Consider the following 24,933-nt stretch of genomic DNA (forward strand, 5'->3'; position numbering starts at 1 on the left):
ATGTTAGGGATAATGTATGTTAGGATTAGGTTAGTATATGTTAGGGTTAATGTACTGCATGTGTTCCTACCGGCTGACATATTTCTCAAGTAAATCTCCAGAGATCATTGCCATATCACTTGGCATTGATTGGTCAGTGGACAGCCAATAGGAGTAGTCGTTGCGGGAGGCATAGCGACAGGTGCTGTCGATGTTGCAGAAGAGGAAGGGCATGGTGGTAAAGCGAGGTAAACAACTGCCCAGGGTTCCTGGAGGAGAGAGAGATCATTTTACCATGTTTATATATCGCTGTCTCTCTATCTGTCTGACTTTCTGTGTGTGTGTCTGTCTGTCTATCTGTCTGTCTATCTGCCGGTCTACCCACCTGTCTGTATGTCTGTCTCTTTTCCTGTCTGTCTGTTTGCCTTCCTGTTTGTGTTTTTTGTCTGTCTACCTGTCTCTCTGTCTGTCTACCCGTCTGTATGTTTGTCCATCTACCTGTCTGTCTGTGTGTCTAGCTGCCTGTCTGTGTGTGTGTCTACCTGGCTGTATGTTTGTCTGCCTACCTGTCTGTCTGTGTGTGTGTCTACCTGCCTGTATGTTTGTCTATCTACCTGTCTGTCTGTGTGTGTGTCTACCTAGCTGTCTGTCTGTCTGTCTGTCTGTCTACCTCCCTGTCTGTGTGTCTAGCTGCCTGTCTGTGTTTGTCTACCTGTCTGTCTGTCTGTGTGTTGGTACCTCCCTGTCTGTGTGTCTAGCTGCCTGTCTGTGTGTGTGTCTACCTGGCTGTATGTTTGTCTGTCTACCTGTCTGTCTGTGTGTCTACCTGTCTGTCTGTGTGTCTAGTTGCCTGTCTGTGTCTAGCTGCCTGTCTGTGTGTGGGTACCCAGGTCTTGTCCATGTGCTCTGTTGTTTCCGTTGATGAAGAGGAGGGAGTATCCAGAGAAGAGGAGGCGGGACCCAGCAGGGCAGAGAGGAAGGCTCTGCTGCTGGCTGTGTCTGGTGAACAGGAAGCTGTCTGGCTCCCCTCTGATGAAGGGCCCGGGGGGCCCCGGGGTCCCGGGGTGGCCCTTGGCGCCCATCAGTCCCTCATCCCCTTGAATACCTGCAGAAACAATTATCACACAGGAGCTGTATTCACTGTCCAACCCCTAGCTGTCTAGCCCTGCTCCTTAATGGTCTGTCTCTGTACTGTCTAACCCCTACCTGCTCCTTAATGGTCTGTCTCTGTACAGCCTAACCCCTACCTGTTCCTTAATGACCTGCCTCTTTCCTGTCTAACCCCTACCTGTTCCTTAATGACCTGCCTCTTTCCTGTCTAACCCCTACCTGCCCCTTAATGACCTGTCTCTGTACTGTCTAACCCCTACCTGCTCCTCAATGACCTGTCTCTGTACTGTCTAACCCCTACCTGCCCCTTAATGACCTGTCTCTGTACTGTATAACCCCTACCTGCTCCTTAATGACCTGTCTCTGTACTGTCTAACCCCTACCTGCTCCTTAATGACCTGTCTCTGTACTGTATAACCCCTACCTGCTCCTCAATGACCTGTCTCTGTACTGTCTAACCCCTACCTGCTCCTTAATGACCTGTCTCTGTACTGTATAACCCCTACCTGTTCCTTAATGTCCTGTATCTGTACTGTCTAACCCCTACCTGCTCCTTAATGTCCTGTATCTGTACTGTCTAACCTAGCCTGGGTATACCCATGCTGCCTTGCGCGCGATTTCATTTCGCGCTGCTAGGCAGCCTGGATTCCATGGATCCGATTTTCGCCTGAGATGGGGAACCAATCACAGAACGGGTAGGGACGGCAAGACGACGACGACGTCTATGCGACACACCCATCCTCTTCTTCCTCATCTAATTTCTGTGGCTCTACATACGACACCTGGTATAATTGATACGATTGGCTATGAGCTACGTACAGACTCATATGATAGACATTCATAGTGCTCAATAAACGTCTCCGGGCAATCGAAAACCACGCCTCAAATACGAGAAAATGTATGCGTGGTTCCCAGACCTCTTTTCAATGTAGATTGAGATGAGGTCTAACCCCTACCTGCTCCTAAACGTCCTGTATCTGTAGTGTCAGACCCCTACCTTCTCCACACCTCACCATACAACTCCTTGATTATTCACTATCTGACATTGCATAGCATTGCATAGAAAACGTAGTTCTCCTGATTTTCTCCTCGTTCATCTCTCACCTTGTGATCCCAGAGGACCTGAGTCTCCCTTTGGTCCCGGGACTCCTGGTAGTCCAGCAGGTCCGTCTCCACCAGAAGGTCCCCCTGGCCCCGGAGAGCCTTTAGAGACCAACGCAGTATTAGATCTATCACTAGGATGCTTCACTATCTATGATGTATCTCTAGCACTTAATGTATCACTATGATGTTCCACTGTCTATTTACTCTGTATTATTATGACTATGATGATCATAATGTATCATCAAATTGTATAGATATAGATATAGATAGATCTTTAGATTCAAACCAGTTTACGTTACCTGCAGGACCTTGCCTTCCAGCAACCCCCTGAGCCCCCACCTGTCCCTCGTATCCATGGTAACCAGGTAAGCCTTTATCTCCAGGTATTAAAAGCACTTCCTGAAAAAAGTCTTTGCCTTTGGGACCTGTTGGGGAAAGTTAATAGTAACTAGTATCTAAAACCCCAAGTAACTAGTAACCATTACCCCCAGTGACTAGTAACTATTACCCCTAGTCACTAGTAACTATTAATCCAAATAACTAGTAACTATTAGCGCCAGTTACTAGTAACAATTACCCCCAGTAGCTAGTAACTATTACCCCCAGTCACTAGTAACTATTAGCCTTGGTTATAAATGTAACCCTCAGTTACTAGTAACTTAAACCCTCAGTTACTGGAAACCATTTCTGAGGGTTCTGTGAAAGTAATCCGTTCTACAGGGTAGTTAAGTATTGACAGTAGTAATAAGTCTGGACTACAGTGAAATAAAGTAATAATAGCAGATATAAGGCTTGAATACAGTGTAAAACAGTATTAATAGCAGTAATAAGTCTGGACTACAGTGAAGTAATGTATTACAGTTGTAATAAGTCTGGACTAACAGCTCAGTAAAGTATTAATAGCAGTATTAAGTCTGTTATAGTGGTATGCACTATTAATAGCAATTTTAATTTTGGACTAGTGAAGTTAAGTATTAATAGCAGCAATAAGTCTGGACTACAGTTTAATACAGTTGATAGCAGTAATAGATGAGGACTACAGTGTAGTAATGTATTAATAGCAGAATGATGACGTGATGATGGTCTTTCAGTACCTGGCTTCCCTGTGGGTCCTGTGACACCCAGAAGACCGTCCTCCCCGGCCCTCCCTGCTTCTCCCTTCTGACCTACACACACACACACACACACACACACACACACACACACACACACACACAGACACACACACACACACACACACACACACACACACACACACACACACACACACACACACACACACACACACACACACACACACACACACACACACACACACACACACACACACACACATACAACCTGGGTTTATGTGGGTTACAGTTGGGGTAAGGGTTATGTTTAGGGGGTATGGTTCTGGGTAGAGTTGGGGTTAAGGGATATGTTAGGAGATAGAGTTAGGGCTAGGGGGTAAGGTTAAGGCATAGAGTTGGGGATAGGGGTTGTGGTTGGGGTTCGGGTGGAGTTGGGGGTAGGTAACGGATTAGGGGAAAAGGAACAATGTGGGGGTAGACTGTTTTGTCCAGGGGACACTGGTAGGTAAGGGGTTAGGGTTGGAGTTAGGGGGTAAGGTTATTGTAGGGGACAGGGTTGGGGATAGGGGTTGAGGTAGAGTTAGGGTTGGGGAACGGGGATAGAGATAGGGTTAGGGTTAGGGTTAGGGTTGCTGCTGCTCTTACCAATGGGCCCCATGTTGCCCAGGTCCCCACTCAGGCCTTCGGGTCCTGGTTGACCTCTGCTTCCCTCTGGACCCTTGCAGCAAAGAAGAATCGGATTAACTCTACCCTTAATTGAAATCAGATCACAACTAACTAATTCACCAACTAGGATTTAATATGTCATTTACTATCCAACTAACCACTCCCAACTAAATCCTTACTAACTAGCTCTTACTTATTAACACTTACTAACTAACTCCTCCTGGGAAGCCCCTAACTAACTCCAAACATACTCCTAAATAACTAACTAGCTCCCAGATTAAGTTTGTAACTTACTACACAGCTAACTCACCTGCTGGCCTCGTGTCCCATGGTTTCCACGGCAACCAGGTGACCCTAGTGAGCCCCCGGCTCCTTTACTCCCTTCACTGCCCTTGAGCCCTAGCCCTGGGGCGCCTGGGGGCCCCGGGGTCCCCTGGAGGCCTGGAGACAGGGACGGCGCATTAGTCTAGGGGCCTTCATGTACACATACATACATTTATTATGAGGTTGATTACATTTATAATATGTATTGCATTTATGAGATTGATTACATCTATGAGATTGGGATTGTGTGTGTGTGTGTGTGTGTGTGTGTGTGTGTGTGTGCGTGTGTGTGTGTGTGTGTGTGTGTGTGTGTGTGTGTGTGTGTGTGTGTGTGTGTGTGTGTGTGTGTGTGTGTGTGTGTGTGTGTGTGTGTGTGTGTGTGTGTGTGTGTGTGTGTGTGTGTGTGTGCGTGCGTGCGTGTGTGCGTGCGTGCGTGCGTGCGTGCGTGTGTGTGTGTGTGTGTGTGTGTGTGTGTGTGCGTGTGTGTGCATGCGTCCCACCTGTGGGTCCCAGGGCCCCAGTGTGGCCCCGGTCTCCCTTGGGCCCGCGGGAACAGAGGCCGTCCATGCCTGGTCTGCCGGGTTGACCTCCTGGGCCGGCCCTACCAGGGGGGCCCACGTTCCCTGGAGGGCCTGGGGGGCCGGGGGGGCCCTCAGGACCAGCGAGCCCCACCTCACCCTTCAGTCCTTGGGGAGCGGAGAGAGGAAAGGACGGCTACAACTAGTACTGGTCCTACAACTAGTAGTAGTGGTCATAGTACAAACATTAGAAGTAGAAGGGGTTAGAAGGGTTCAGGGGGGGCTACGGTAAGAAGGGTTCAGGTAGGGTTAGGGTTAGAAGGGTTCAGGTAGGGTTAGAAGGGTTCAGGTAGGGTTAGAAGGGTTCAGGGAGGGTTAGAAGGGTTCAGGTAGGGTTAGGATTAGAAGGGTTCAGGTAGGGTTAGGGTTAGAAGGGTTCAGGTAGGGTTAGAAGGGTTCAGGGATGGTTAGAAGGGTTCAGGTAGGGTTAGAAGGGTTCAGGGAGGGTTAGAAGGGTTCAGGTAGGGTTAGAAGGGTTCAGGTAGGGTTAGAAGGGTTCAGGTAGGGTTAGAAGGGTTCAGGTAGGGTTAGAAGGGTTCAGGTAGGGTTAGAAGGGTTCAGGGAGGGTTAGAAGGGTTCAGGTAGGGTAAGAAGGGTTCAGGGTAGGGTTAGGGCTAGAAGGGTTCATGTAGGGCAGAAGGGTTCAGCGAGGGTTAGATGAGGTCATGGTAGAGGGGTGTATTGATAGTGATGAGACGGTTCTCACCAGATCGTCCCTTGTCTCCATCTGCTCCCTTTCTGCCGACACCAGGACCTGACCACACCAATAGCCATGAAGCAAGGTTAAACCCAACCCATCGGAACGGCAATTACAGCTTAAAGGAAATATACTACAGTCTTTTACTCCCACTACATTTCAGATCTCCTAAACTCACCTCCCAAATCTCCTTTCTCCCCAGCTGGGCCAGGGATCCCATCCCGACCCTGGTTTCCTCTGAGTCCTGCAGGTCCCGGGTCACCTGCCGCTCCTCTGTTACCTGGTGGGGGCAGACAGTGACTACCAACAGCTAGCTGGCTCCTCTGTTACCTGGTGAGTTCAGACAGTGACTACCAACAGCCAGCTGGCTCCTCTGTAACCTGGTGGGTAGACATGGGAGCGTACCTATGTTCCCCGGGTCCTATGTTCCCCGGGTCCTATGTTCCCCACTTTGTATGTATTTTTTTCGTAGGATGGTAGGGGCAAGTACTGCCTTTTTTGCCTCTGATTCGCCTGTGATTGGTTAGAATGGCTCTCCTCCGATTGGTTATGGTTAGGGTTAGGTTTAGGATTAACCCTCACCCTAACCTAACCCTAACCCTAACCATAACCCTAAACCCAACCCTAACCCTTTGCACCCGGGGAACATAGGACCTGGGGAACATAGGGATGACCCCGTAGACATAGACTAGTAGCTAGCTTGATCCTCTGTTTCTGGTGGGGAGGCATTGACTACATAGCAGCTCAGCAGCTACACAACCTGAACCCAACATTACCTTTAAGGCCATCCGGTCCTGGACAACCACTGGCTCCCGGTCGTCCATCAGAACCTCTGTTTCCTAGAAACCCAGGGGGTGCTTGGAGGCAAAAACAAGTTCATCAATTAAACTGAGTGTGTTAAGATAAGGTAATACACACCTCTGGACGTGTTAAGATAAGGTAGTACACACCTCTGGATGTGTTAAGATAAGGCAGTACACACCTCTGGACGTGTTAAGATAAGGCAGTACACACCTTTGGACGTGTTAAGATAAGGCAGTACACACCTCTGTACGTGTTAAGATAAGGCAGTACACACCTTTGGACGTGTTAAGATAAGGCAGTACACACCTCTGGACGTGTTAAGATAAGGCAGTACACACCTCTGGACGTGTTAAGATAAGGCAGTACACACCTCTGGACGTGTTAAGATAAGGCAGTACACACCTCTGTACGTGTTAAGATAAGGCAGTACACACCTCTGGACGTGTTAAGATAAGGCAGTACACACCTCTGGACGTGTTAAGATAAGGCAGTACACACCTCGGGGTCCAGGGACCCCCATACGTCCTTTGGGCCCAAAGATGCCGATGTTTCCTGGGACGCCGGCTGGGCCTGTGTCCCCTCTCTCCCCCTTCCTGGACGGAGCTCCAGCTGATCCTGGTTCTCCCTGAGCAACAGCAGAGGAGTGCAGAGGAGTTAGGGTCCGAGGGTTGGTGGTATGGGTCAGGGTTAGTGAAAGGGGTTTGTGTTAGGGGTCATGGGATAGTGCAAGGGGTCAAGGGTTATTGTTAGAGTTCATAGGTCAGTGTTAGGGGTTGGAGGATAATGTTAGGGGTCAGGGTTAGGGGTCAAGGGAGGTCAAGGGTTCATGTTTAGGGGTCTGCCTTAGTGCTCGGTGCAGTACTAGGGATCGGTGTTAGGGGTTGGAGGATAGTGTTGGGGGTCAAGGCTAGGGTGTGGGTGTGTGTAGAAGGTTGTAGCGCTACCCTCTCCCCCTGCCCTCCTTTGGGTCCAGATCCGGCAGGACTTGGTTCTCCTTTAGAACCTTTGAGGCCAGTCAAGCCCGGAGCTCCATGAGAACCAGTGACGCCTAGCGCCGCAGCACAGCCCTGTTCTCCTTTAAGACCTGGACGCACACACACAGACGCACGCGCACACACACACACACACACACACACACACGTATGCACACAAACAGTGTTATTAGTGTTTGCGTCTATGTTATTGATTGATTGTGTGTGTGTGTGTGTGTGTGTGTGTGTGTGTGTGTGTGTGTGTGTGTGTGTGTGTGTGTGTGTGTGTGTGTGTGTGTGTGTCTGTGTGTGGTTGTTTGTGTCATTTGTCTGTGGTTGGCTTATTTGTTTGTGTTTTTGTGTGTGTGTGTGTGTGTGTGTGTGTGTGTGTGTGTGTGTGTGTGTGTGTGTGTGTGTGTGTGTGTGTGTGTGTGTGTGTGTGTGTGTGTGTGTGTGTGTTTCACCTGGCAGCCCCATGACTCCCGGATCTCCAAGGTCTCCGGGGAAACTAGCAGTTCCAGGTTCTCCATCTCTCCCCCGGTCTCCAGGGAATCCTACCACCATCATTATTAAAGGTGACACATTATCTCACCAGGTGTGAGTGTGATTGGACCATACAAATCGGCCTCTTCTGACATCACAAGTGGGCGTGTCCACCTAGATGTGTGACGGATAGATGAGCAACGTTTGCTACAGTCCACTGGGTAGGCTGGTAGACTGATCTATCCAGCATACATCTAGGGGGACACGCACACTTGTGATGTGTCCTAGGGGTCCTCTAAGGTTACGTGATATAATACTATGTAGAGTTAGGTTATTGTATGATATAATACAACGCAGAAGGTACCTCTGGGGCCTGAGGTTCCTGGTTCTCCATTCTGTCCATCTGGACCGAGGGGCCCTAGGGGTCCGCTCTCCCCAGGGGGACCAGTCGGCCCTGGGGACCCTAGTGGACACATGCAAGTTGGCCCCGCGTCACATGTCAGTGACATCCCGGCTACATGAACATACAGACAAGCTCACTACATATAAGCCCTGGATTACGTCATGCCTCTCTGGAAACTCATGAGTGCAAGGTCTGTGTCCAACCCAAGTCAAGATATAAATGCAGAATACTTAAGAAAAAGAATAAGATCCCTCTTGTTTATCAACGGCATTTCACCAGGAAGTTAAAAAAACATTGTGTGAACAAGAGGTTTGACAAATCTGGCAACAGAGTTCACATTCGACTGTCTGGGCCCATCTTCCAAGACCCAGAGATGTCACAGCTGAATTTCCATGAGCTCTGTCAAACAATAGGATTGGCTGAAATTCAAATTGCCCCCACTGGGATGTTACTGTTTTGGACTAACCATGAAGTCCAGAATCTCCAGGATCCCCATACACCTTGACGGTCACCTCTTCCCCTCTGAGTCCGGGTTCCCCCGTGTCTCCTTGGACTCCAGGCTGACCGGCAGAGCCGCTGAGTCCTTCAACACCCAGGGATCCTTCCAGAAGGAAAAGGGACAGCTGGAGAAATGTGCTAGCAAGGGCTCGGTATCAAACGGAGGTGACTATAGATGGAAGCGGTACCTTTGGCGCCTGGTTGGCCCGCTTCTCCTACCCTCCCGTCAGGTCCGGGGGTTCCACAAGGACCAGCTGGACCCATATCTCCTCTGGGCCCTGGTTCCAAAGACATGCAGATACAATCCTCAAGTAATGGTTCTCTTAGTGGTGGTCTGTCCTGTAAGTCTCTCCTCTTATTGGTGGTCTGTCGTCTAAGATCTCATCTGACTGGTTCACATTAGGGCTGCTCGATTATGGAAAAAATCAGAATCATGATTATTTTGGTCAATATTGAAATCACGATTATTTTTGAGTTTGAAAACATGATGTATTTATTCAGCATGTCTCTCCCAAAAATATCTAAAATAATGTACAGAAATGTATCCAGCTGTTCTCTTTCTCTCTTGTAAAAAATGAATAAAACTCGATTAGATCGTTTGACCGTAAAATTGAATTCGAAATTCGATTAATTGCCCAGCCCTAGTTCACATTCCTCAAAGTCTCCCATCTTACTGGTGGTCTGTCCTCCAAGCTCTCATCGTACTGGCGGTTTGCCCTCAAAGTCTCCCATCTTACTGGTTATCTGTTCTCTAAGCTCTGATCTTACTGGTTATCTGTTCTCTAAGCTCTGATCTTACTGGTTATCTGTCCTCTAAGCTCTTATCTTACTGGTTATCTGTTTTCTAAACTCTGATCTTACTTGTTATCTGTCCTCTAAGCTCTGATCTTACTGGTTATCTGTCCTGTAAGCTCTGATCTTACTGGTTATCTGTCCTCTAAGCTCTGATCTTACTGGTTATCTGTCCTCTAAGCTCTGATCTTACTGGTTATCTGTTCTCTAAGCTCTGATCTTACTGGTTATCTGTCCTCTAAGTCTGTCCTCTTACCGGCGGTCCCTGACTCGCCAGCCGTTCCTGGGAATCCTTTCAGGCCTTGGGGTCCCCTGGCTCCAGGGGTCCCGTGGAACCCTGGAGGTCCATACGGACCCCCTGATCCCGGGACCCCTTCCCCTGGAAGACCAGACTCCCCTGGCTGGCCTCTCTCCCCTCTGGGTCCTGGGGTGACAGGAAGCACATTTAATAAAATAAACGTTGAAACTGGTGTAGCTGTAGTATTAACCTGTACCATTGACCTGCATTACACTGTAGTATTAACCTGTAGTATTAACCTGCATTACACTGTAATATTAACCTGTAGTATTAACCTGTACCATTAACCTGCATTACACTGTAGTATTAACCTGTAGTATTAACCTGTAGTATTAACCTGCATTACACAGTAGTATTAACCTGTACCATTAACCTGCATTACACAGTAGTATTAACCTGTAGTAGTAACCTGTACCATTAACCTGCATTACACAGTAGTATTAACCGGTAGTATTAACCTGCATTACATGGTAGTATTAACCTGTAGTATTAACATGTATTAACCTGTATCACACTGCGTCATTAACCTGTACTAACCAGTAGTATGAACCTGTATCACACCGTAGTATTAACCTGTATCACACCGTAGTATGAACCTGTATCACACCGTAGTATTAACCTGTATCACGCCGTAGTATTAACCTGTATCACACCATAGTATTAACCTGTATCACACCCTAGTATTAACCTGTATTACACCATAGTATTAACCTGTATCACATCGTAGTATTAACTTGTATCACACCATAGTATTAACCTGTATCACACCCTAGTATTAACCTGTATCACATCGTAGTATTAACCTGTATCACACCATAGTATTAACCTGTATCACACCCTAGTATTAACCTGTATCACATCGTAGTGTTAACCTGTATCACACCATAGTATTAACCTGTATCACACCCTAGTATTAACCTGTATCACATCGTAGTATTAACCTGTATCACATCGTAGTATTAACCTGTATCACACCGTAGTATTAACCTGTATTACACCGTAGTATTAACCTGTATCACACCGTAGTATTAACCTGTACCACACCCTAGTATTAACCTGTATCACACCATAGTATTAACCTGTATCACACCATAGTATTAACCTGTATCACACCGTAGTATTAACCTGTATCACACCGTAGTATTAACCTGTATCACACCGTAGTATTAACCTGTATCACACCGTAGTATTAACCTGTATCACATCGTAGTGTTAACCTGTATCACACCGTAGTATTAACCTGTATCACACCGTAGTATTAACCTGTATCACACCATAGTATTAACCTGTATCACACCGTAGTATTAACCTGTACTACACTGTAGTGTTAACATTCATCCACCAGTCTCTGTGCTAACTTGTGTTAATCTGTATTAACCGGTAGCGGTGTAACTTGTACTACCTGTGAAGCCGATGAAGCCCCTCTCCCCAGGGGGTCCGGGGGGTCCACCGAGCCCCGGACGACACAGTCCCGCAGGACCAAATGGACCAGGTAAACCGTCTACTCCGGGACACCCTGGTAACAAGAATTAGTTTCATTTTGAATTAACAGATCAATTCTGTTCCATCTCTTTGCCCAAAGACAATGAGTAAAAGTAAATGATTATTTACTAAGTTTGTATGTATTTACATCGTACTATGCTTTAACCCTATTATCCTGTTGACTGCACTGCAACTAGTTCAGATTTTAATCAACCACATTTCTTGTTTTGCTACAACTACACCCACCCATTATCACCCTTATCGGGGGACAGGGTTTAGGGGGGTCCAATAATGCTGCCTGTAAAGCCCTTTGGAGCTGTGATAAGGGCTATAAAGCAAAGGGACTTGAACGGGAATATCAAGTGGCTACCTGCTCTGTTCTATTTAATTCAATTGTATTTGTAAAGCCCTTAATCACCATTACAGTCTCAAAGAGCGTAACAGTCTAAATATTTATGACATTTATAAATACTTGGCCTGTTAAGTCATTTATGCCTGGATCCGGCCACAACAGGGGACTCTGCTGATTCTGTTATGTTTCAGAGTAGGTCCTCTACCCTACCTCTGGCTCCTGGGAGCCCGTCCCGCCCAGGAGTCCCTGGGGAGCCAGGGAACCCACGAACACCAGGGTCTCCACTGGCTCCCACCGAGCCGTCCTCTCCTTGGGGACCGGGGCGCCCCTGCCGTCCTGGGACACCCACCGCCCCTTCACCCTGAAACCAGAACAACACAATTCATTGAAAGGGTCCCATTAAGTACAAGATACAGTTCCCTGACTACATTCATTACTATCTAAGGGGGGTCAGAGATAACTAACTAATAAGCTCACCCTAACATAACCCTAACCCTCTTTCTGTGGGTTAGGGTTGGATTGACCAACCTCTATCTAGGGGTTGGTCAATCTATCTGGAGGTAGGTGTGTTGGTCAGTTTATCTCAGGGGTCTCAAACACGCGGCCCGTGGGCCAATTGAGGCCTGCGGGACGATATTTTGTGGCCCCCTACTTGCTATCAAAGTTTAGTGTTAAAGCGGCCCGCGCGTTGTTGTCAAACGCACATTTTGGTTGGTCAGTCTATATAGAGGTTGCTCAGTCTATCTAGAGGTATGTATTTGTGTCAGTCTATCTAGACGTTGGTCAGTCTATATAGAGGTATGTATTTGTGTCTGTCTATATAGAGGTTGCTCAGTCTATCTAGAGGTTGGTCAGTCTATCTAGAGGTATGTATTTGTGTCAGTCTATATAGAGGTTGCTCAGTCTATCTAGAGGTTGGTCAGTCTATCTAGAGGTTGGTCAGTCTATCTAGAGGTAGGTGTGTTGGTCAGTCTATCTAGAGGTTGGTCAGTCTATCTAGAGGTAGGTCAGTCTATCTAGAGGTTGGTCAGTCTATATAGAGGTTGGTCAGTCTATCTAGAGGTTGGTCAGTCTATCGAGAGGTTGGTCAGTCTATCTAGAGGTTGGTCAGTCTATCTAGAGGTATGTGTGTTGGTCAGTCTATATAGAAGTTGGTCAGTCTATATAGAGGTTGGTCAGTCTATATAGAGGTTGGTCAGTCTATATAGAGGTTGGTCAGTCTATATAGAGGTTGGTCAGTCTATCTAGAGGTTGGTCAGTCTATCTAGAGGTAGGTCAGTCTATCTAGAGGTAGGTCAGTCTATCTAGAGGTAGGTCAGTCTATCTAGAGGTATGTATTTGTGTCAGTCTATCTAGAGGTTGGTCAGTCTATATAGAGGTTGGTCAGTCTATCTAGAGGTAGGTGTTGCGATACCTTGGGGCCGGGCATCCCTGGGGCCCCTGAGGGACCTGGCCGTCCTCTGCTGCCAAACCCTGAAGAACCAGGGGAACCCGGGGGCCCAAGTTCTCCTGGAAGCAGAGGGGGAACCATATTATAACTTTACAGAGTTATTAGGGGCCATTATGAGAGCCCCCTGGTACATATCCGACCCACCAACCAAAGAGTCTGTAAAATGATACAAAACGATATGCAATGACTTTTTTGGGGGTGAGTGATTTTCTGGTCACTCACCCTTCAGCCCTGTGTTCCCTGGGGGCCCCTGGACAGAGAGGCCCCTAGCTCCCTTCTCTCCAGACAGCCCCGGGAACCCAGGGAAGCCAGGTAGTCCAGTGTAACCTGTGGAGGGGACTTAGGTTAGTAACAACAACTGATGATGAACACTTATCCTGTAACTAACCCTTACCCTGTAACGAACCATAGCCACTTACCCTGTTACTAGCCATAAGCGCTAACAATGTAACTAGCCACTTACACTTACCCTGAAACTAACCAAAAGCACTAACCCAGTAACTTACCATAAGCGCTAACGCTGTAACTAACCCCTAACCCTGTAACAAACCACTAACCACTATCCCTGTAACTAACCCCTTAACCATTAACAAACACAAACCAGTAACCCTGTAACTAACCAATAACCCTGTAACTAACCACTTACCTGTAACTTACCACGTACCTGTAAGTAACCACTAACCCTTTAACCAACTACTTACCTGTAACCAACCACTAACCATGTAGCTAACCACTAACCCTGTAACTAAACCGGTATCCCTGTTAGCACTTACCTTGTCACTAAGCAGTGACCCTGAAAATAACCACTTACCTCTGATATAGTTAGTTAGTAACCCTGTAACTAAACACTTTCCCTGTTACTAAGCTCAAACCCTGGACCTAAGGACTTACCCTATAACTGTATAATTATATCATTGAATAAGACCTACCTTCAGGTCCTGGGTCACCAGGAAGGCCTCGTCCCCCTTTCTCTCCCGGGTCTCCAGGAGAACTTATGGTTCTTCCAGGGGCTCCATCTTCACCTGATCAAACCCATCAGGACATAGTGGTTGTATATTAGTGAGGTAAAGTATGGTTTGTACTCGACAAATTCAGGTTAAGCTTAGTAACACTTTAAGCGTTGCTTATGGATGCTGAGCAAATCCCACCCCTAGACTCGTACTGTATAGACTAGGAGTACTGCACCACATTCACCTCGGTATCCAGGCACCCCTCCTGGTCCAATCCCTCCTGGGCTGCCTTTTGGCCCCGGGGCCCCTAGGGGTCCAAACCCAGGCATTCCCTTGATCCCAAGGGGTCCGGTCAGCCCCCTGGGACCAGGCTCCCCAACGGTTCCCCGGTCTCCTTTAGGTCCTGCCGGGCCCTGAAGCCAAAAGTGTAGACTCCTACATTATTACCTAATACAAATATAATGGTATCTCTAAGGCCGTGTTCACATCTAGCGTTTTTTTAAATCTGCCAGCGCTTGTTTTACTTTATATTCCTATGGAGCAGAGCGTTTCTGAAAAAAGTTCAACTTTCAGGAAGAAAGTGGCCAACGTCAGGCGTCTTTTTGGCAATTGACCAATCACAAGCGGAACATTGACACTTTGTCACGAAGGAAACTCTCAACTGTCAAAACAAGAAACAATGGCGGACAAATCACTTTGGAAAGTAACGGTGGAGCGGTTAATAGTTTTAATAACAGAAAATGTCGAGATCTCAGACATTTCTAATGGGGTCTAGCCTGGATACGTAGTAGGCGAGTAACGTCGGGTCTAGAATGGGTTCGTTGCTTGGCGATAGAAAAAACGCTCTCGGCGCTTTTAGGACAAAAAACGCTGCCAGCTTTTCGTCTGCTCAACTTTTCCCTATTACAAAAATCACTGCAATTCCACCCTTTAGCACCAGGGCAGAGGTGCTAGACAGTGTCAAAATGCATGGAGGTAAATGGTGTTATACGCATTATCCATGTTTTTAGAAGGTAACCAGGTGACCCTTCACAGCCTAGTGTCTAACTCACCAGGTGACCCGTCACAGCCTAGAGTCTAACTCACCAGGTGACCCTTCACAGCCTAGTGTCTAACTCACCAGGTGACCCTTCACAGCCTAGTGTGTCTAACTCACCAGGTGACCCTTCACAGCCTAGTGTCTAACTCACCAGGTGACCCTAGTGTGCTCACAGCTGACTCACCGGGTGACCCTTCAGGCCATGAATTCCTTTTGGTCCTGAGAGACCTGGTGCGCCGCTGACTCCATGGAGACCAGGCTTCCCAGGGGGTCCCGGGTCCCCTACACATCCATCCTCTCCTGTCCCCTCGATGAACCCCTTCTCACCTGTTGGCCCTGGAGGGCCAGCCGCACCAGGCATCCCAAACAGACCCTGCACGCAGGTTGGAATGTATGCCCTAATGCTTAATTTCACATCATTTACAAAGGTTATACCGATTAAATCAAGTCACAGTGTATCTAGTTACTACAGAAACGACTATGAGGTCAGTATCTAGTTACGAGCAACTAGTGGCAGTTCAGCAACTGGATATAAATGTGTGACCTGGGGTCCAGGAAGTCCTGTAAGGCCTTTAAGCCCTTGTGGACCTTTCAACCCTGGAGTGCCAACAGGACCTGGTGAAGAGAAGGGGTCAGGGTTTATACTGGTTCAGGGTTTATACTGGGTCAGGGTTAATACTGGGTCAGGTTTTATAATGGGTCAGGGTTTATACTGGGTCTGGGTTTATACTGGATCAGGGTTTATAATGGGTCAGGGTGTATACTTGTTCAGGGGTTATACTGGGTCAGGGTTTATACTGGGTCAGGGGTTAACTGGGTCAGGGTTTATACTGACCCAGTTTAACCCTGACCCAGTATAACCCCTGACCCAGTATAAACCCTGACCCAGTATAACCCCTGACCCAGTATAACCCCTGAACAAGGGTTATACTGGGTCAGGGTTTATACTGGGTCAGAGTTTATACTGGGTCAGGGGTTATACTGGGTCAGGGTTTATACTGGTTCAGGGTTTATACTGGGTCAGGGTTTACAGTATACTGGGTCAGGGTTTACAGTATACTGGGTCAGGGTTTATAATGGGTCATGATGTCCATGAGGGTTAGCCGTACCTGTTTCTCCTGATTCACCAGGCTCACCCTGGGGTCCAGGGGGTCCAGGTGTATCAGAGCGTGGGCAGAGCACACACACATCCCCTTTCTCCCCTAACACACACACACACACACACACACACAAACACACACACATGTCAATCAAAGGAGAGTATAAAACGATATAATATAAACCCATAATATACCCTATAATACTGTGGATATCGTATGGTTTGAACCTCTTCCTCCATAGTTTCCTCTGTTTCCAGGCACTCCCACCAGTCCCCGGTGGCCCTTTGTCCCTGCAGGGCCAATATTCCCTGGCAGGAAATCTGTAGCAAGTAGTTAAACATATTTGAGATCTATTGGCTTCGGTCTAGACAAGATGTGTGTTGTGTCTAGACTAGATGGGTGTTGCGTCTAGACTAGATGTGTGTTGTGTCTGGACTAGATGTGTGTTGCGTCTAGACAAGATGTGTGATGTGCCTAGACTAGATACGCGTTGTGTCCAGACTAGATGGGTGTTGTGTCTGGACTAGATGTGTGTTGTGTTTAGACTAGATGTGTGTTGTGTTTAGACTAGATGGGTGTTGTGTTTAGACTAGATGTGTGTTGTGTTTAGACTAGATGTGTGTTGTGTTTAGACTAGATGGGTGTTGTGTCTGGACTAGATGGGTGGTGTGTCTGGACTAGCTGTGTGTCGCGTCTAGACTAGATGTGTGTTGTGTCTGGACTAGATGTTTGTTGTGTATAGACTAGATGTGTGTTGCGTCTAGACTAGATGTGTGTTGCGTCTAGACAAGATGTGTGGTCTGTCTAGACCAGATGTGTGTTGTGTCTAGACTAGATGTGTGTTGCATCTAGACAAGATGTGTGTTGTGTCTAGACTAGATGTGTGTTGTGTTTAGTCAAGACTAGATGTGTTTTGTGTTCAGTCTAGACAAGATGTGTGCTAGTTCAAATCTACATTAGATGTGTGATGCGACTAAATGTAGACTAGATGTTTGTTGTGTTCAGTCTAGACTAGATGTGTGTTGTGTTGAAGTCTACACCAGATCTGTGTTGTGTTTCAGTTTAGAAAGGTTCATCAATCTAGAGGATATAGGTAGTCCTAACAATTAGAGATGAGTTAACTAGTAGAGATGGGTTAACTAATAGAGCCTACCTGGTATTCCTGGAATACCGGCCTCTCCAGTTGGCCCTTGGTCTCCAGGGAGTGCAGGCAGACCTCTGGGTCCGGTAAGAATTGGACCTGGTTCTCCTCTCTGTCCACTGGTCCCCTGGGAGCCTGGGGACCCCTGGGAGCCTGCGGGGCCAGGAAGGCCCTCACCTGATACAGAAAAATTGACAAAAGGTTCTTCAACTTTGCGTCACGGGACCCAAAAGATAATTTCAGTGTGTCCATGGGACCAAACCCAATGAAGAAATCGCAAATTCCGATGTGCTAAGTTTTACGAGTGTGATGGAGAGACAGAAACAGAGAGAGACACAAAAATAGATAGACAGAGACAGACAAGATGAGAGAGACAACGAGAGACGGGCAGAGAGCTATGGAGAGAGATGCTGCATACCTGGCTGACCCGGAAGTCCAGGGAAACCAACCAGGCCTTAAGGAGGAAAACATTAGAGGTTAGTGAGCCGTTCAATCACAATATGAAGACCCAAACCAGCCAATCACAATATAAAGACCTGAACCAGACAATCACAAAGGGAAGGGCACTCATCCCCTGGACCTTGTACTCCACATCCCCTAAACAACACTCCGTTTGTTGTTTGGGTGCACTCCGATTGTTGTTTAGGTGCACTCTGCTTGTAGTTTGGGTGCACTCTGCTTGTAGTTTTGGTGCACTCTGATTGTAGTTTGGGTGCACTCTGCTTGTAGTTTGGGTGCACTCCAATTGTTGTCTGGGTGCACTCCGCCGGGTGTTTAGTTAAACTCTGATGATCTTTGTTGAAATAATTTCAGCCCCAAATAACTTCATCATCTAATTTCAATCAGCAGTAGAATCATCAAAAACATAAAATGATGTGCACTCTAAAAGCCCTTTCTGAGACCATCCAACACTGGTGTGTCCATCTCATCCCTCCTCTGGATCTGCTTATTTTTTCAAACCAATACATTATTGTTATGTGTATTAATGAGTCTACAATACAAATGTAGTACTGGTAATAACACCTTGCTCTCCAGGTGGTCCAGGTGGTCCAGGGAGACCAGCTGTTCCCCGCTCGCCGCTCAGGATGTTGTTCACCTGGATGAGCTAAACAAACCAAAAATACATTTTCAATGTTTGTAGTTATTCATAATATATTCATATTCGCTGCTTTGGCAAGAAGACCAACCTCTCCTGGAGCACCTGAAGGCCCGGTATCCCCTTTCTCCCCCTAAAGAGAACAGGGTAGAGATGAACAGGTTAGAGATGAACAGGTTAGAGATGAACAGGTTAGAGATGAACAGGTTAGAGATGAACAGTTAAGAGATGAACAGGTTAGAGATGAACAGGTTAGAGATGAACAGGTTAGAGATGAACAGTTAAGAGATGAACAGGTTAGAGATGAACAGGTTAGAGATGAACAGGTTAGAGATTAACAGGTTAGAGATTAACAGGTTAGAGATGAACAGGGTAGAGATGAACAGGGTAGAGATGAACAGGTTAGAAATGAACTGGGTAGAGATTAACAGGTTAGAGATAAACAGTTTAGAGATTAATAGGTTAGAGATTAACAGGTTAGAGATGAACAGGTTAGAGATGAACAGAGATGAACAGGGTAGAGATGAACAGGTTAGAGATAAACAGGTAAGAGATGAACAGGTTAGAGATGAACAGGTTAGAGATAAACAGGTAAGAGATGAACAGGTTAGAGATGAACAGGGTAGAGATGAACAGGGTTAGAGATGAACAGGGTAGAGATAAACAGGTTAGAGATGAACAGGTTAGAGATGAACAGGTTAGAGATTAACAGGTTAGAGATAAACAGGTTAGAGATAAACAGGTTAGAGATGAACAGGGTAGAGATGAACAGGTAAGAGATGAACAGGTTAGAGATGAACAGGGTAGAGATGAACAGGTTAGAGATGAACAGGGTAGAGATAAACAGGTTAGAGATGAACAGGTTAGAGATGAACAGGTTAGAGATTAACAGGTTAGAGATTAACAGGTTAGAGATAAACAGGTTAGAGATGAACAGGGTAGAGATGAACAGGTAAGAGATGAACAGGTTAGAGATTTAAGGTCTACAATGAAAACATTGACTACCACGTTAGGATAGCCTTAACTACTATGTTAGGATTACAATTACTACCATGTTAGTATAACATAACTGCCATGTTAGGTGTATGAGTTCAGCTTACCTTTGAACCTTCTATTCCAGGTACTCCAATGGCTCCTTGGTCCCCTGGCTCTCCCTATCATGAAAGTCATGGAAGTTACATTGATGCCAGTAAAACTATTAAATAATATGGAGTAATTCAAATAGTGACAGTATTATTAATGTAATGAAATACTGAGGGATGATTTTAAGTTAAGATAAGACAGCATTTATCGGAGGAGGTGGGTTGATTTGCTTCCAGTAAAGCCATATTTGAACAGGTTCAATCCTAATCAATTAAATAATTCAAGCGTAACAGCAACATTTCAGTATCTCGTCAGTGTTGGATAAAACACCAGCATACAACATGGGTGACGATACTCAATCAACGATACAAGGTATGTACAAAGAAGAAGAATATAATATGCTTCTCCATACTGGTATTCCATAAGACCCAAGAGCTCCATCTTTCCCTGGTTCTCCCTGAAAGACACAAGCAGACCATCTTTTACACTGTGATTCAAGTGGCAGCTAAGAAGCTAACCCTATTTTATGTTTTTATCTTTTATATACAGTATATTTGTATATGTTTGCTGTATATATCATATTTAGTCTGTTACCAGAGACCCAGGGTCGCCCCTCATGCCCATAGCTCCTTTAAAGCCCCGTCGTCCCGGGATACCCTGGGGGATGGAATAGTCACAGGGTTAGGTTCCCATAGCAACAGGATAAGGTTCCCCCAGCAAGAGGGTTAGGTTCCCATAGCAACAGGATAAGGTTCCCCTAACAAGAGGGTTAGGTTCCCATAGCAACAGGATTAGGTTCCCCTAGCAAGAGTGTTAGGTTCCCCTTGTAAACAGGGTCAGGTACCTTTAGTAACAAGGTTAGGTTCCCATATTAGCAGGGTTGTGTTCCCATAGCGACAGGATGCAGTTCCCCTAGCAACACCCTGGGCTAGATTCCCCCTCATAACAGGATTAGGGACCCCTAACAACAGGGTTAGTTCCCCCTAGCTACAGGGTAAGGTTCCATTAGTAACCCGGGTTAGGCTCCGATAGTAACAGAGGTAGGTTCCCCCTAACAACAGGGTTAGCTTCCCCCTACTACCAGGGTAAGGTTCCCCCAGTAAACCAAGTTAGATTCCGATAGTAACAGGGTTAGGTTCCTTTTACTACTAGGTTAAGGTTCCCCTAGTAAACAGGGTTAGGTTCCCATTGTAGCAGGGTTATGTTCCCCTAGTAACCTGATTAAGTTCCTCTTGCAACAGGGCTGGGTTCCCCTAGCAACCGGGTTTAGAACAACAGACGCAGGTTGACAGAAGGACAGATTGGCAGACGTGTTGACAGACAGACATGTTGACATACATGCAGGTGAGAAGAGAGAGGTCGACAGGTGGAAAGGCTGACAGACAGGTCAGCAGACAGACAGGTGGACAGTCAGCTTGGCAGACAGGCAGACAGACAGGTGGGCAGACAAACAGGGTACTCACAGGGGTTCCAGGACATCCCTTTTCGCCCGTGTCTCCTGGCTCCCCCTTCAACCACAATATAATTGACTCGTTATTGATCATTTAAGAGGTTATTGATTATTGTAGGTTATTCCTGTAGGTCAGGTCTTACCTTGAGTTCGGTTGGCCCCTCAGCATAGAGTTTGACCCCTTTGAGTCCGGGGATGCCTGGAGGGCCCTGGTCGCCCTGAAAATTTAATTAATTTAGCAAAAACATAAGAGGTATAACAAAGCTAAACCTAGAATAAAAGTAATCAATGTATAAAATGTATTTTTCCTGCACCAATTCAAATCTGCAATGCATTGTGGGTGGTATACACGTCTGGAGTGACCATCGTTGTGGACTCGTTCCCTCAGCCCTCATAGGGTCGACCTAACTACGTTCCCCTTCACTTTTTCAGATGAATGAAACATCACTTAAGACGGAGGCAGGGAGAGGGCACAGGGCAGAGGGCACGTTGAGCCACTCATGAAACACAGCCTTCGTTTAAAATATAGTTTGTGGGACCACTAGCAACCCTTGATCCGGTGATCTGTGGGCGCGAGTGGCTCTGATTGTATAGAGTTTAAAAGTAATTTTAATCAGCTTTATAACTATTCTCAATGTAATCGGCAGCAACTGCGAGGAGTACAGGATCTGGGTGATGTGGCAACTAGGTTGTGACTTTGTTATCACTCCTTCAGCTGCATTCTTACCCATCCATAGACGAGCTCTTGGGCATAGCTATGCCAAGGAAGAGTGCTACAGTAATATAGTATATACGTATACAATATATAATATAATACAGTGATATAGTACAGTAATACCGCATAGTACAGTAAAATGTGACGGATATGTTACCTTCTGTCCTCTAGGTCCAGGTATCACTGGACTGATGCCCTCTTGGCCCTAATGGACAAACTGGATTATAGACTTTCAGCTTAACCTTACTCAAACTTTATTATAGACCAGAAAAATATTGAGCTTAACATTACTCAAACTAGGTTATAGACTGCTAAACGTTTAGCCAAACATTAGTCCAACTTCATAATAGACTGCTAAACCTTTAGCCTTACATTACTCAAAGTACATTCTAGACCTCTAGCATGTAGCTAAACATTGTTATTATTATAGAGCACTAGACATGTAGTTAAACAGAATACAACATTTCTCTGCCAAGATGAAAACACACAGGCCTACAACCAGGGGGAAACTCACCTTCTCTCCTGGTATTCCCGGTGTCCCTGGCCTGCCCTACATTAATCAAATTATATAATCATTTTCGAGTTAATATCATTGAACTCGGTAAGGAAGGACATTTAAGTAAGGAGTGTATTCCATGACACGGGTATGGAACAAAGTACTGGAGAATGACAGTGGTTAAATGATAAATAAATGATTAAAGGAAAGTTTTGATGATGGATTACTAATGGTAGGTAATCTCACAGGCTGGCCTTCTGCTCCCGCGACCCCCGATGGCCCAGGATAGCCCTGACGTCCTTCCTTCCCCTGGAAGGCAAGAAATCAACATCCAATAATTAGGGTTAGGGTTAGGAGTGTGATGGAAAACCAGATGTAAAACGTAAAAAATAACAATAACAAATCACAGAGGAATGTATCCATTACACACTTACCAAATACAGCATACATCTCAAAGTAAGCTTATAAGTATAAGTCCTCTTTACAGAAGGACCTGACTATGTTTAAAGTAGGTCCTAAGTGTTTACAGTAGGGCCAAACTGTATCGACACCAGCACTGTTTACAATAGGACCTAACTGTGTTTGCAGTAGGACACAATGTGATTACATTATAACCTTTCTCCGTGTTTAAAGTAGAACCTACTGTAACACAGTAGGACCGAGCTGTGCTACACCGGGACCTAACTGTTTACACTCGGAAACAAACTGTTTTTACACTAGGACCCAGCTCTGTTAACAATAGGACATAACTATTTACAGTATAACGTACCTCTGTGTTTACAGTAGGACTTGACAGAACTGTGGTTACAGTAGGACCTACCTATGTTTCCAGCTTGACCTTTTATTTTATTGAATATCAAACTTATTCTTAGACAGACTCACTGCGTATCCGTCTTGTCCAGGCGGCCCTCGGATGCCTTCAATTTCCTCTCCCAATGCAAAGAAGAATGACTCTCCCTGCAGGAAGCAGTATAGACAGAATTGCATTATAAACAGTAAGGAACCGTTCCATTTGGGAATAAAACTATGTTTTAGTGATTTTGAAAGAGGCATCATGCAAAATAAATTACCTTGGGTCCATGTTGACCAGGGATACCCTGCAGAAATAACATGAACTTCAGGGAACGGCTTACAAACACTTAAGCACATATTGTGTCTGTATATACTACTGTAGTTTCTACTAAATGTAATAAACATATTTATGTTTGTAGATGTTGCTACTTAATTAGATCATAATATATTTAGGTTTGTAGATGTTGCTACTAAATGTGATCATAACATATTAAGGTTTGTAGATGTCGCTACTAAATGTGATCATCATACATTTAGGTTTGTAGGTGTTGTTACTAAATGTGATAACTTACTGGTAACCCAACCGGACCTGGAACACCAGGCAGCCCCAGATACCCCTCTCCTCCCTAGAAAGACAAAGAAACTTCTCAATATGCATTCATTACCTGATTGACCATTCATTACATTTAGATTACATTTAGACCAGGTTCACCTTTGTCCCATTGCATCCTGGGAGTCCTGGCTGGCCGATAGGTCCTTCACTGCCAGGTATTCCCTAGTAAATGATACAAATATATTCACTATATCTGCTGTATTTTAACTCAGGTATTCACTGTATCCATACAATACTTTAAACACCAGGTTGGGATGGTGTACTTCTACACAAACCAACTGCATTGATAGTGTCCTTCTAAACAACCCAGTTTAGCTGTTAGTGTCCTTCTACACCACCAAACTGATGTGATTAATATACATAGATTTTTTAAATTATTTTAAATATATATATTTTTAAAAAGATTGTGTGTGTGTGTTGTGCGTGTGTGTTTGTGTGTTTCTCACTGGCTGAGCTGGAGTACCAGGGAAACCTGGTTTTCCAGGAAGACCCTGCAGGAGAATGGGATGAAAACATGCTTGGTTCTTATGGTTAATCATAGGTTGGAGTCACTACAAACATACTCCAAGTCCAATGATTCAAAGTGTTAATAAAGATGCAGATAAAGATATACATCTATATCTCTCTATATATCTCTATATATTAATATATAAAGAGATAAAGAGAGACATCTTACCCTGGAGCCTTTTGGTCCTGAGCTTCCAACAAGACCTTGGTGACCCTGAAATCATTTTAAAGTTACACAGTGTGACTATTTAAAAAAAAAAAAAAAAAACATTGATATTCTAATCAAAATATAATATTATAATATATAATAAAACCCCTCACCTTGGCTCCAGAGGGCCCTGGGGGGCCTTCGTTGCCAGGGTAACCAATCATCCCCGGTAGTCCATGGTAGCCTGGGGCTCCTGCGCCCCCCTGCACAATATAACTGGTCAACCACCTGCCCTACATAGTGGCTCTAGGGTTGGGGTTAGATAGGGGCCTTAGGGTTGAGGTTGAGTGTTAAGATACTGACTTTAGGGTTCAATGTTGGCTCTGGGGAAGGGCTGCTCGATTATGGGAAAAATCATAATCGCGATTATTATGGTCAATATTGAAATCAGGATTATTCAAACGATTATGTTGAGTTTGAAAACATGTTGTATTTATTCAGTAGGCCCTTGTCCCTCCTGAGAACTACCTGAGAACTTTGACATTTTGCCTTAAAATAATACACAAAACGGACAAACAGAAAATGTTCAAATCTAAAATGATATACAGATATGTATCCAGCTGTTCTACCCTTTCTATAAAACGTTAAAAAAAATATATAAAAAAATAATAAATCGAAAAACTCGATTATGTTAATTTTGTGATCGTTTGACGCTAAAATAGAAATCGCGATCAAAATT

At 45.5% G+C, this 24,933-nt stretch overlaps 1 protein-coding gene across 1 annotated transcript in view; it reads right to left on the bottom strand.

Moving 5' to 3' along the window:
• col4a3 (collagen, type IV, alpha 3) overlaps positions 1–24,933 on the bottom strand; it is a 30,498-nt gene that overhangs the window by 3,571 nt on the left and 1,994 nt on the right. Inside the window, exons 3-49 of the mRNA XM_056610370.1 lie at positions 24,368–24,457; positions 24,216–24,260; positions 23,986–24,030; positions 23,639–23,701; positions 23,499–23,552; positions 23,205–23,231; positions 23,017–23,091; positions 22,381–22,443; positions 22,153–22,188; positions 21,796–21,843; positions 21,067–21,141; positions 20,937–20,981; positions 20,068–20,130; positions 19,886–19,930; positions 19,491–19,544; positions 18,482–18,523; positions 18,318–18,399; positions 17,713–17,748; positions 17,307–17,471; positions 16,381–16,473; positions 16,163–16,246; positions 15,598–15,668; positions 15,238–15,426; positions 14,259–14,427; positions 13,994–14,086; positions 13,287–13,391; positions 13,029–13,123; positions 11,825–11,975; positions 11,183–11,296; positions 9,739–9,906; positions 8,879–8,968; positions 8,659–8,793; positions 8,154–8,252; positions 7,771–7,860; positions 7,280–7,419; positions 6,834–6,960; positions 6,308–6,388; positions 5,710–5,811; positions 5,541–5,588; positions 4,757–4,942; positions 4,243–4,373; positions 3,912–3,984; positions 3,288–3,359; positions 2,493–2,618; positions 2,194–2,292; positions 866–1,084; positions 71–248 (exon numbers count right to left, since the gene is read on the bottom strand). Of these exons, the coding sequence (XP_056466345.1) occupies positions 71–248; positions 866–1,084; positions 2,194–2,292; positions 2,493–2,618; positions 3,288–3,359; positions 3,912–3,984; positions 4,243–4,373; positions 4,757–4,942; positions 5,541–5,588; positions 5,710–5,811; positions 6,308–6,388; positions 6,834–6,960; positions 7,280–7,419; positions 7,771–7,860; positions 8,154–8,252; positions 8,659–8,793; positions 8,879–8,968; positions 9,739–9,906; positions 11,183–11,296; positions 11,825–11,975; positions 13,029–13,123; positions 13,287–13,391; positions 13,994–14,086; positions 14,259–14,427; positions 15,238–15,426; positions 15,598–15,668; positions 16,163–16,246; positions 16,381–16,473; positions 17,307–17,471; positions 17,713–17,748; positions 18,318–18,399; positions 18,482–18,523; positions 19,491–19,544; positions 19,886–19,930; positions 20,068–20,130; positions 20,937–20,981; positions 21,067–21,141; positions 21,796–21,843; positions 22,153–22,188; positions 22,381–22,443; positions 23,017–23,091; positions 23,205–23,231; positions 23,499–23,552; positions 23,639–23,701; positions 23,986–24,030; positions 24,216–24,260; positions 24,368–24,457 (4,481 nt within the window). The remainder of the gene's footprint in view (positions 1–70; positions 249–865; positions 1,085–2,193; positions 2,293–2,492; positions 2,619–3,287; positions 3,360–3,911; positions 3,985–4,242; positions 4,374–4,756; positions 4,943–5,540; positions 5,589–5,709; positions 5,812–6,307; positions 6,389–6,833; positions 6,961–7,279; positions 7,420–7,770; positions 7,861–8,153; positions 8,253–8,658; positions 8,794–8,878; positions 8,969–9,738; positions 9,907–11,182; positions 11,297–11,824; positions 11,976–13,028; positions 13,124–13,286; positions 13,392–13,993; positions 14,087–14,258; positions 14,428–15,237; positions 15,427–15,597; positions 15,669–16,162; positions 16,247–16,380; positions 16,474–17,306; positions 17,472–17,712; positions 17,749–18,317; positions 18,400–18,481; positions 18,524–19,490; positions 19,545–19,885; positions 19,931–20,067; positions 20,131–20,936; positions 20,982–21,066; positions 21,142–21,795; positions 21,844–22,152; positions 22,189–22,380; positions 22,444–23,016; positions 23,092–23,204; positions 23,232–23,498; positions 23,553–23,638; positions 23,702–23,985; positions 24,031–24,215; positions 24,261–24,367; positions 24,458–24,933) is intronic.

This window comes from Gadus chalcogrammus, chromosome 16, assembly GCF_026213295.1.
Source record: "Gadus chalcogrammus isolate NIFS_2021 chromosome 16, NIFS_Gcha_1.0, whole genome shotgun sequence".
In the NCBI taxonomy this organism is placed as follows: Eukaryota; Metazoa; Chordata; class Actinopteri; order Gadiformes; family Gadidae; genus Gadus; species Gadus chalcogrammus.